The sequence below is a fragment of the Orbicella faveolata genome, unplaced genomic scaffold (assembly GCF_042242905.1).
Source record: "Orbicella faveolata isolate gen_17 unplaced genomic scaffold, um_ofav_v1 contig_46, whole genome shotgun sequence".
Classification (NCBI taxonomy): domain Eukaryota; kingdom Metazoa; phylum Cnidaria; class Anthozoa; order Scleractinia; family Merulinidae; genus Orbicella; species Orbicella faveolata.
This window is the reverse complement of record NW_028301576.1, coordinates 14,012,333-14,025,000: the sequence shown is the minus strand read 5'-3', so window position 1 is coordinate 14,025,000 and position 12,668 is coordinate 14,012,333. Positions and strand designations below refer to the sequence as shown.

Genomic DNA, 12,668 nt, shown 5'->3' with positions numbered 1-12,668 from the left:
TGTTCTTGCGTTAAAATTAGTTTTGTTACGTCATAACCTGTGACGTCACCCGTTTTTTACTGTTAATACCATCTTAACAAAGCCGAAAATCAAATTTCTAAAACCATACGATTTTTGACAACGTCAAGCCTTCCAGTTTTCTAGATTATTAGCCTTCCTAGAATAAAACTGAAAAAAATAAACCAGAGAGACTGACATAAGAAGGACAGTATGGTTAAGCAAATTTCGGGGGGACAACAAAAAAATTTTTAGTTTACCATATCTCAAAAAATAATCATCATAGCAAAAAAACGGTTTTCGGCATTTTACTCCTCAAGTTAAGGCCTTTCCAATGACAATCTTTACATCAGATTTTACAAAAAAAAATATAGCAAGTTTTGGTGACGTCATCAATTATGACGTCATAATCTGACATTTTGTCACAACTTCCAAACTAAAATAAACTGGAGAACAAATAAAGCTCATCTGCCAAACTTGGTTCAGAAATATAAAAACCAAGCAAATATAGCCTTCATGAAACATTAGGGGGGGGGGGGGGGGGTGGTTTGGCCCCTACGTGAATGTATTGTCTAGGATGGTTTGTCCAAAGCTTCAATTGTCTTTCTTACGTCATCTGACGAAATCTGCATCTAGTAGATAACGCACAAAGCGTGAAATAATCGATTGATGAACTGACGTTCTTAACTGAACAGCACTTAAGATTCGTGGTATTCCATTTATCGCATCAGTCAGTCAGATTTTTGAACATTTCATTTACAACCGCTTCTCTGCGATAACTGAAATTTTCCTTAGATGGCTAGTTCAACTAGTTCAATTTTTTTGAAAGAGCGGTTTCATTCGCTGGAGGCAGCGTTGCCGAGTCGGGCGTCGGATTTAAAATCCGTAGGTCCCGGGTTCAAATCCAGTTCTGACCGCTAGCTGATGTTGTTCTCGGTAACCCCGAGTTCAAATTCTCGACTGTGCTTGTAAATAGCCAACTGGTCTGCCTCCCGCCAGTTGGGATTCTTAACCTAGTAATTTATTTATCATTGTTTGTTTACATTGGTCCTGAAAAGCCCCAATGGGGAGTGGCCAATTAAGTAAACACTTACATTACATACAATAGTTGTTGAAAAACATATGGAAGAGAGTTGGTCTCAGAAGTAAAACAATTTTCGTTCAGAGAGGCGTTGACTAAAAATGAGGTCAAGTGAGTGGAAGAGGGGTGGTTCAATTTTGACTGGTTGATAACCCTCTACCGTCCGGACCTCGAGCCTTGTCTCATTAACCTAACATGTTTATATTATTTACACAGACAAATGCCTTCCTTGTGGGGGACTGTGGGATACATGACCGCCTGCTCATGCTTCAATAATCTTGGCTTCGCTTTAAAGGCACCTGTTTCTGTTTTTTTGTTGTTGTTGTTTCAAGTACTCTCAACAACGTTTGGAGAGGCCTACTCAATATAATTATTTAGCCTCAAGAAACCTAACTAAGTAGAATTAGTAATATTTTTGTTTTTTGTTTGAATGAAAATTAGATGAAAAGGCAGAATCGTGTTACCCTTGAAATAGAATGTCTATTTCAGGTCTATAAAATATTTTAACAATAATATTTTTGACGAGCTACGTGTATTTTAATGCTTGTAGTTAAATCAATAACCTATTGTTAAGAAGTACAATTTATTCTCTTACTTCATTGGTTATTGCTATCCTGTTTTGTCTTACGTCACCCCGAAAGCGACAAAAAACTACGAAATTCGCATATGCACATAAACTCATTCACAGCATAGAATAATTTGAGCACAAGGAACAGTCTGAATGACCTCTTGGCATCATAATCTGTTTGTCTCTCCCAAACCTAGCCCCTTTGACCGGCGAAAAAAGCCGTTAGTGGTGATCTCGACCTGTCGAATAGAAGCCGGTGCGTGTTGTTAGAATAGGATAATTTGAGGACACGCAAAAATGAAAGACCCTCAAATATGATAATCTGTTTATTTTTTCCAAAACGGTTACCGGCGGAAAAAACCACTCGTTCAACCCGGCCGCTGCGGTGTTCTTCACTCAGGGCCATTTCTGTTTTATCCAGGGGAAAGCGATGTGTTTGGGCCTTGATCAAAAGTTTGTCTTTGTACTGTTTAGATTTAGGAAATGCAATATCATTGCCTCGAGCGTGGTATTTGTTTTCTTTTCTACAAAATTAACTGTGATAAATAAATCAATTTTCGTAAGTGAGGTGAAGTCTGTGGGTGAGGGATCTGAGGCAAAAAGTCTCAGTTAATACTTGCAGTCTTAACCACTTCGATGGTTACCTGGCGTCAGCCGCTGGGTTTAGAGAAAAATTGCATATTTTATATAGCTCAGGTGAAAGACGACCTTTGTTGTTTGATACCATACGCATGAGTAGACAAACCATGGAAACTCTTATATAATAATAATAATATGGAAAACGTTTTCTTTTCCTTTCTATAACATCAGTGTAAAACTGTCGTTGTGAAGGCCTCTGATCATTGAGGTTATCTCTGTTTCGATCGACCATTGAACTAGGGCTTTGCAGACTTGTTCAAAATGTGACCTGCTTTTGGCCGCTACTTATTTAAAAAATACGTAAAATTATTCTTTATGATAAAATTGAGGTCAAGTGAGTGGAAGAGGGGTAGAAACAAATCAGATCTGTTTTGAAACAATGCTAAATTGATAACCCTCAACCGTCCGGACCTCGTATTATGGTAGTCAGAAGCGCGAGTATTTATATCGTTTGGATTCGAGTCTGCCTTCCTTGTGGGATGATATTATCGACTGCGCATGAGCATGCTTCGTGTGTTGTTTCATATTGTCGTCTGGACTTCAACATGAAGCCAATTGAGCCACACAAGACCGATCAGTACGTCTTTCTTGTCAGTAAATCTATGGATTGCATGCTACGGAAGCCACCTCACAGTTTCAGAGCGTTCATACAGAGTTGGATGATCCTTCTTTTCTGACATTTCATTTCATTTTTCAAATTGTATTTCTCAAATATATTGTAGCGGAAAAACCCACTTAGGGAGCTTCAACAAAGTTTGTATGTATGTATGGAAGTGAAGATTTTATTTGAACTCCAGGATAGCCTGCGTAGCTTGGCGGTTTAAGCAATTTGAGCGCGAGCGCACAAAGCGGCGAAGCCGCGTTTCTCAGTTGTTTCTCTCCCAGGCTCCTCACGGCTTCGTCGCTTTTTGACGCTCGTTATCGCGGCTTCGCCGCTTTCTTAGGGCGCTAAAATTGCGTAAAAACCGCCAAGCCAAGCAGGTTTACTCCAGGAGCGAGGACTAGAACGCTCTTAAATATTGAAATCCCTAGATTTTGTATGTGAAGCTCTGGAGTTTCGCATAGCAAGTCTGGATGGATTAGTTTGTATTAGTTTCCTTTCCAGTCGATTGTTTCCAACAGTTTCTAATAGTTCAACGAGCTCTTCTTAGAATGGCAAGCAAAATATTTTACATGTCAAACTTTCGTAGTCCGGTATTTGAAGCCGTTCTCATGAAACCTCCATTCTGATCTGATGGTTAACGATTAGTTAAGAGCCTGAGGAACATTTAAGATAATTTATTCGAATACAAATAACGCACAAAGCATGAAAGAGTCCCAGGGTAAATCGAGTTACCTTACAGTCGATCCGGCAGATTCTTCAAAATACAATGTTACATTTCTTATGGAAAATAATTTTTCCAGTGTTGCATGAAGTATGCATTTCAAATTTGTTCAGGCGGAACATGTCAACAAATTCCCGTTAATTATTTTAAATTTTACAATGAATATCGACGCCAAAAAACGATATTTCCATGTCATCTTGACATCACTATCAAGTTAGGAATAATAATGTAATAAAGATGACATCAAAACGCCATCTTTTAGCGTTGATACTGATTCATCGTCAAATGTGTTACTGAATTTTGGCAGATTATTTTAAAGATAAATAATTCCATTAGGCTGATAACTGTTGGAAAGCAATATGGAATTAAATAAATTAATTTTGGAGGTAACGCTGATAAAAAGTGAGGTCAGGTAAGTGGAAGAGGGATGGTTCAAATTGCTCTAATCGATAACCCCAACTGTCCGGAACTCGATTCAACGTTGTACAAATTAAAATATTTATGTCTCACACAGGAAATTGTCCTCTTTGTTTGATGCATGATCACCTGCGCATGAGTCAGTTTCCTTTCACTATTAATGTTTCCGTTATCTACCATTCTTTGCAAAATAGCGTAACTTCTAGGTGGTTTGCTTCAAAGATAACATGAAACTGATGAAATTCGATAATTTCGGTGTAAATCTGTTGATATCTTCCACTAGATTTGTGCATCATTGATTCTGTTTTTCTAAATGGTGGAGTGCGCCATACTTGCACTACATTTGGTTTTTGTTACTTTATGTGTATGCCAAAGTTTGGACATGCACCGAAAGGCGAAAGCATCCGTAAAAGGATCAAGAGCTGTTTCCATGGTGAAGAAAATTAATTCATTGTGATTGGCGATTGGCTTAGAGGAGGCAAAGTTTCGGTTTAAGTTTAATTTGCAATGCACTGCAAATTACCTTATTACAGGAATATAACGAAGCATGCTAACAACGCGAACAAAATTTACGCGTTATAAAATTAATGCGTATTGTCGAAAAGTTGTGTTTACATACATTTTATTAACGCGAATTTCCGTGTGGTACGTTTGAATAAGACACGAATTTGATATTTTCCGCACTTATCTCGTTAGAAAACAACAACTTCCAAAAAGAGAAAAACTGCTTAAGCGTCTGTGAGAGCCTCTCAAAATTCAAATCGTGCGTCGCCACGCTTCAACAAGAGTTTACATTTGTTACATGGCAAAGCCTATCAAAGTGTTCTTTGATAAGCGCCTTTCAAAGAGTTTCTAGTATTTTAGTGCATTGATATAGAAATACGAGGCAGAAAATGAACCTGACAAGAAATAATATGAAATAAAAGCGTCATGAAAATAGTCAATTGTGAGTGATTTAGTAGAAGGCAATCTGCGCACGCGCAGAGAACAGCACATGCGACAGGTATACCACAAAGAAGCGACACCATAACCATAACAATATAAATACCTAATTTCCCCTCTTGCGTTGACCGAGGTCCGGACGGTTGAGGGTTATCCCATTCTTTGAATCAACCCCTCTTCCACTCACTTAACCTCAATTTTTGTACTCCGCGTTAACACCTTTTTGCTTCTTTTTAATTCAAATATTTTATGCTTTAAGCCAGAAAAAGTAGACCTTGGCCGAACAGTTATCTGGATTATTTTTAACAAAAGGCTGGAGGCTTGCGGGAGAAGAGGACCAGCTCAGGATTATCGTTCGTCTGCTTGTAAGAATATTTAACAGTTATTCTTTGAAATCGCAGTAAATCAGTACTCTGCCTTTATTCACCGAGATTGAAAAAAAAAAAGAAAAAAAAAATATTGGTTTTAGTGTATGTACAAAAAGTGATCTCAAAAACAGACGAAAAGGAAGCCATTAAAAGTCGATTTGATCGACCTCGCTATTCATGCGTGGAGAACGTGCAAACGGCACGCAGCATGTGCGAAACTATTTACAGAATTTTCAAACATGGCAGATCGACCTGGAAGATCTGGTTAACCTTCCATAAAATCCTTGTCGCAATCTAGCACAATGGTCTTTTAACACGTCAATTCAAATACGGCAATCTTAATGGAGAGTCTGCTTGCAAAACAAATTCACCGTTCCGTCAAAGTTTTCATTTTCACTTGAAATGAAAATTGAAAGAGCAGTTGGCGAAGGGTCAACCTGAGAGTGTGCGCAGGACTGTGGTGCAAACTGAATGTTTTCTTGCACAAAGACGTGGAGGTGCTTCGTTGAAAAGCACTCAGTTGATGCTTCTGTAGATGAAACTTGCGGTATTCATTTCTGCCAATGCCAGGTGAGGAGCAACTTGGCGGTCGGGTTTGCTTAGGCTGATGAAATCTGTGATTGCCAAGGACATGACCTGAAACTGCTCGAAAGTCGAACGTCGCTAAGTCTTTTCTTATACCAGTCTTGCAATATGCAGTGCCAGTGAGGCAGGGTTTCCTATCTAATGAAACTTTTACCACAACCTTTTTTAGGCTGAATGCAATATCATCCTGTCAACGTTAATTTGAATTTAAAATGTAGACGTTTTGGAAGCTGGTGGCTAAATCTATTGCTGACAGATAGGACATTTTGATTAATATTTGCTGAGAGAAAGGAAGTTTGCCAGCAATTAGAATGTTTTAAAAATGCATATGTATATTGGTTACGTCGTATCAAATGAAATCTCCCCAATTGGTTAGTTTTACGTAACGCTCCCATCCCCCCCAAACAACAACAACAACAACAACAACAACAAAAACCCAGCAGCAACAAAGAATAGAGCAAAACAATAATAATAATAATAAAAAACAAACAAACAAACAAGAAAACAAACATAAAACAGCAACAACAAAAATTACACTGAGGATGAGTCATGAAAAGGGAACACATAGGGGGCCTTTCCCTTTCACAATAAAAAATCAATGAAGTCACGCCGAGTGACAAACTAGTAAAAAAAAGGCAAAATTTTTGATCACACATTAATCATACGCTCTGATCAAACTCTCAGCTACTGAAAGACTGAGTTCAGGTTGCGATTTTAATTTCGAAGAAAATTAAAGCTCTGAACAAAATGTGAAGTAGAACGACGTCACAACAAAAGTGAAACACTTTGGGGTTTCCCCCTTCGCAACTGAAGTCAATAGGGTCACGCAATGTAATTTGGTTCCTTCTCTGTCGGTGCGCAAATGAGCTTTTTAAAAAGGAAACGTTGGAGACAGATTTCAAGCGTATGTCGCTCGTAAATTCACATTCTTTTTAACACTGGGCTATCTTTGATGACGGTATACACTTGAATGGAAAATTTAAATTTCCTCCTTTAAAGTTTTCACAGGTGGCACAAACACCTCTTCCTAGCACCAAGGTCACCAGGGCATCAGTGAAGTTTGTATTATGACGCGTTCATTTAACTCTTTGAACTGAACGCCTCAGTGGATATATCGATATAGGATAGAACAATTAAATTTAAAACCCTCAACATAACTGAACGGTCGAAACAAAACGAAAATAATTACGTTATGTTGGAATGCACAATGTACTCATGTTTTGGTTTGTATATTTGACTATTTGTTACTTTTAACATTACACTAAACAAAATTCAAAAGCTCTTTACCCCTGAACGCATTTAATTTTATGATAATATCTAATGGCGGGAATAGCTTGCAATCCGATCATGCGCTTTAAGATGGTACGTGGTCAGCAGCGAATTGTGAACGGCAGTCTCTCGCACACGGTCTATCCGTTTAAACCGCCAACGAGTTGTCTACTTGTGACTTCAGTCTAGTTCTATAACATTTTGCGTAAGTCTTTGACGCACGCGCAATCGACAGTATGTCCCACAAGGACACGATACTCTTGCCAGGACAATATAAATATCTTTCTTCCACATACTATTGACCAAGGTCCGGACGGTTGAGGGTTATCAATCCAATTCTTTGAACCACCCCTCTTCCACTCACTTGACCTCAAGCCACTTTTGTTCTCGTAAACAACAATATTTAGTTTTTTTATTCGATCAAAAAGATTATTAAACCTTCAATAAATATCCCCTGTGATTATAAATAACTAATGAATGGAAGGTCCCCTGAAAGCAAGATACATTAAAGAAGAAGAAGAAAACAGATTATTGATTGGGTAAAGAAAGGTTTTAGAGCGTTGAATTAAACAAAGTGTAGTAGTAAGTTATCTTCACTGCATATCTATTGTTGCGATCACGTTAGACTAAGTTATGGGAGGAACCCGCGACCGCCTAAGCAAAAGATATGTGGCAAGGCCGGGTAAACTCCGGGTGAGAGGTGGTCACCGCCACCAGGGGAGGAGGGAGGGGCGCAAAACGTCTTCCCACGGCAATCTCTTCAAACTGCGAAATTTCGCACTGCGCAGTCAGATTTTATGTTCGAAAGGCCGCAAAGGATCATTCTAGACGCCACTAACCTAGACCCTTGGGATTAGCGGTATGTAGCGCGTTATCGCGATACGCTTATTAGAAATGCAGTGAGAATACTGCGAATGATTCCCTGCAGGTATACATGCATGGAAAGAGTAATAAACCAAGAATGGTTTCACGGCTCGATGCATATGCTCGATGCATATTGGAAAGCAGGAAAAAGACATAACAAAGGTGAAACACGTCGAGGGATTCCCTCTTCACGAAAGGGTCAGTTGATATATATAAGTCACGCAAAGTAATTTATCTCGTTCTGTCTCGGTGGACAATTCAAGGGGAAATTAAAAGGACACAAAGTTAATAAGGATTTCTAGGGCATACTGCTCGTTTTAACAGCGGGCCATCTTTGATAACAGTTTACACCTAAATTTTTTCTAATTAAACGTTTTTAAGGTGGCATAAGCGCCATTCGCCAGCTCTAAGGTGACCAAGGCTCAGCAAAGCGTAATTATCACGCGCTAATCCAACTCGCATCAGAGGAGGTTGTGATTTTAAATATAGGACAAACTTAAAAAACTCAACAAAGTGAAAGGTAGAATACAACGGAACGAGAGGAGCGAGAAAAGTCAATTAATAAAATTACGCAAAATTAGAATGCCACAGTTTAAGGTCCGATAATACGGGCAACATTTTTCTTCAACTTGTCTCGCAACATTGTTGCATTGCAAGTTGAAACACATTGTTGCGCGTATTACCACGTTTGTGACCAACTTGTCTCGCAGCAAAATACAGTGTTGCAAGTTGAGGCAACATGCTGCCCGAAGTAGACTCGAGTCCTACTTTCTGCAACAAATTTTAGTTTTGCTGCTCGTACTACCACTGAAGCTACAACTTGTCTCGCAACAAATTTGAATTCAACGCTTGTGATTGGCTGTCGCGAGGCGAGGCAACGCGGCAAACAGAAACAAACATGGCGGACAGTGAAGACGAGGCTGAATTCGAAGTAGACCAGTAACTCTTGGAAAGTCAGAAATTTGCCCTGTACAGAGACCTCGAGACTATCATAGTCTCGTTTGGCCCTTCAAAACAAGCAGCAAAAAATGCAAAAGGCGTGGAAGAACTGTCGCAAAAATACAACTTTTCGCCTAGGTATCTGAAACGACTGAGCTTCATACTGAGAGAACCTCGCTGGCACGGAATATCAAGAAAATGACGGCCAGAAGTCGAAGTGGAAGCTCGTGGAAACGCTGAATTATATGGAAGAAGGCGCCATCTTTATTTACGCACGATTAACCAAGAAGGATTCCGCAGACTAGCGGCACTGTATTTTGCTCCGAGACAAGTTGGTCACAAACGTGGTAATACGCGTAACTGAGGGTTTCAACTTGAAAAATGTTGCCCGTATTACCGGACCTTTACTCGCGTTTTGGCTCGTATATTTAATTGCTTGCTTTTAACATAACACTAAATGAAATTCGATAGCTCTTTACCCCTGAACACATTTTAGTTTTCTCATAATCATATAACAGCTTGGCACCCGATCAAGTGTTTTAACTGACGGTACCAGTTCAGCAGCGAATTAAGAACGGCAATCTCACGCACACTATCCGTTCAAACCGCCAACGACTTCACGGGTTGTGACTTCAAACTAGTTCTATTCACGTATAACATTTTGGTTAAGTTACTTACGCATGCGCAATCGTTAGTTTAACCCACAAGGACGCGATACTCTTGTGAGGACAATATAAATATCTTACTTCCGTGTAATAGTCACCGAGGTCCGGACGGTTGAGGGTTATCAATCCAATTCTTTGAAGCACCCCTCTTCCACTCACTTGACCTCATCCTTTTTTTCCTAATGTGAACAACAGTATTTAGTATTTGATTTAATAATTAAAGATCGGAAAATAACTCGTTCAACGGTCAATACATATCCCTTGCAAATAACCAATTAACAGAAAGTCACCGAAAAAGAAGACACATTAAAGGAAAACATAAGTTCATAGATTGGGTATAATAGAGGTTTTAGAGGGCTGAATCACAGAAAGTGTAATTTCCTGCGAGAGATTCCCTGAAGGCTCAAGGTCAACACTAGAAAACAAAATATAAGGATGCTTTCATGGCTCAGCTCATGTCCAAACAGTAACGCTTTCCCCTTTTTTATTGTTTATGAAAACAATCAAAAGAGAGCTGATGGTTTTTGCAGGAAAAGTTCCAGTTTTGAAAATATCAGTTTTGAAAAAAGAATGCTATGAAGAAGATCTACTGCAGACCTTCTTTACAGCTTGGAAAATTCTGTGTTTTATCCATGTGGTAAAAGAAAACGAATACAGGTATTGCATAACGCGTGCGTAGTACAGTTTCATGAAAAGCCGACCTCAAATTATACAAAGGCGAAAAAAAGTAACAGTGATACGTGTTTCTTTTACGTGCTTCTTACGTGTTTCTTCTATCTGTGAATGGAAAGGACTATTCAAAGAGAAACGGGACAGGTGAAATGTAAAACGAAATATGAGTAGACACTGAGTACCGGACATCGGAAGTGGCACTAATAAAGTCATGCAACATTGACTAAACCCGCGATCGATTCAATGTCTCCTCTTATTCACATGATTTTGAGCTCAACACTATTCGATCATTGAAATTTTTATACCCCTAAATAGAATTCTTATGTGTGTAAGAATTATTGAAATAGTAATGATAATAATAATATTTATAAAAAAGTGTTTTCCTGTCTCATGTAACGGTACTCAAGAAATAATATATTTGAAAGAGGTATACAAAGGCGAAAAAAAGTAACAGTGATACTTTTTTTTTTACATAGAAGTTTATTTGTGAAAAGAAAGGACTATTCAAAGAGAAACGGGATGGGTTAAATGTAAAACGAAATACGACTAGACACTGAGTATTGATTGTAGTTTGAGGCGCGTTTTCATGAGTCTGGGCTCACAAAGAGTTTACAATAACTTGGACTGCGTTCTTGTAAAAAGCATTAAATAATGCTAAAATTGGACATTTTTAATCCCTCACTGCTCCTTAACGAGTATGGACACCCCCCTTTTTTATTTTATAATTAAAGTTCTCATATGATAAATGTTCAGTGGACAAAGTTTGAACAAAAATCTATTGGCAGTTTTATTTCAGGAGAATTAATATATCTTGCTCTTGGCTGCTAATTGGATGTTAAAAATGCAAGGAAATTTTTTCTTGATCAGATAAAAAGAGAGGTCAAGTGGGTGGAAGAGGGGTTACAACAACCAAGAATTCGCGCCGGAGAGAGAATTCTAAACTGATAACCCTCGACCGTCCGGACCTCAGTTTGTAGTGAATATAAGTGCGACTATTTATATTGTTTGGATTGGAGTCTGCCATCTTTGTGGGAAGGTGTTATCAACTACGCATGATTCGTTAAGCTTAGCAAGAAAAATGTTTTTTTTTTAATAATAATAATAATAATAATAAATTAAAATTAAAAATAAAAACTTTACAACCCTTATAAATTTGTCTATTATCATTTGTCGAAAAAATTTAAAAAAGAATAGTAAAAAATACTCTACACATCTAAATGGCAAAAACTCTACTTTAAAAATACACTGTAGCTATATGCAGGTCCACTTCTTGGCTCAGTGTTCGTGGCTTCGGCTAGAGGTCCCCAGAAATAGCATTCTCAATTGCTTTAGCCAATATATGCATGGCCTTTTTCGATATCTAAATAAATGTCCGATAGTTCTAAGTGGACTCTCCTAGGAGCTCGCGAGCCTCTTAAACAAAGTAATGCTGATCTCAGCATTGCAAAAGATACTCTTGCCCTGATCCATGACATGGTAGTCGCATAACTTTCGCCCTTCTCTGTAGCAACTAACTCAGCAAGTCTACTATGGTATCGATTACATTCCACTGCCATTCCACCCGTCTTGCTAAAAACTAATGGCGTGAATGTAGCTTGCTCTACTTCTAACACACGGCTGGCATACTGGCGCTTCTTCTCTGTTTCGTGCTGCCTGAATATCTGGTCTGGATCCAAATCTCCATAGGAGTCTGCATTCGGATGGCATACTCTGACATCAAAAAAAGCCGACCTCTGCCTCTCCCAGAATCCCCTAGCAACTATATCCAGCCGCGCATCAGGGGCGGCGTTGGCTCCCCTATTCAACTCTTCTCCTGTGATGTCTTGCAAAACTGGTTCGGTTTCGACACCATTGCATACCATGCTAAGCAGGTCCGCCTCCAAATCCCTTAGTTTATTATGGCGTTGGATGATAAATCCGCCTCTTTTGCATATCATAGCGTGATCCACATTGAATATGTCCCCGCAAACACAAACAGAGGGAGTATCAGGAACTTCCCAGTCGTACCTGAGTTTCACAGCGTCTCGGAACTCACTCTTGTTTAAATCAAAATTCATATCTCTAATTGGCAAAAACAGTAAGCCAACTAGAAGCACCTTTCTGAGTGGCAAGGTCGACAGCTCTCAAAGTTTTTCCAGAAATCGAGTCCTTCACCTCATCAAGTTTTTCCTTCAGATACCGATACTTCACTTGGCTCATCTCCCGTTGCACAGCGTGTACTTCACTTTCGTCTGGTGGCTTATGCGACTGTAATTTTATTTGATGGGCTAGTGGACCAGAGATGTTGGCTGATGCTGCATACTTTAAAGCTGCTGTTTGGCTCGGATTTATTAGGCC

The 12,668-nt window shown here is 39.0% G+C and overlaps 1 protein-coding gene across 1 annotated transcript; it reads right to left on the bottom strand.

The window, feature by feature from the left end:
* Positions 1 to 11,618: 11,618 nt before the first annotated feature.
* LOC149098522 (uncharacterized) lies at positions 11,619 to 12,413 on the bottom strand. Its single transcript, XM_089277840.1, has one exon. The coding sequence runs from the start codon at positions 12,386 to 12,388 to the stop codon at positions 11,660 to 11,662; it is 729 nt and encodes a 242-aa protein (XP_089133966.1). The 5' UTR covers positions 12,389 to 12,413; the 3' UTR covers positions 11,619 to 11,659.
* Between the last annotated feature and the right edge of the window lie 255 nt (positions 12,414 to 12,668).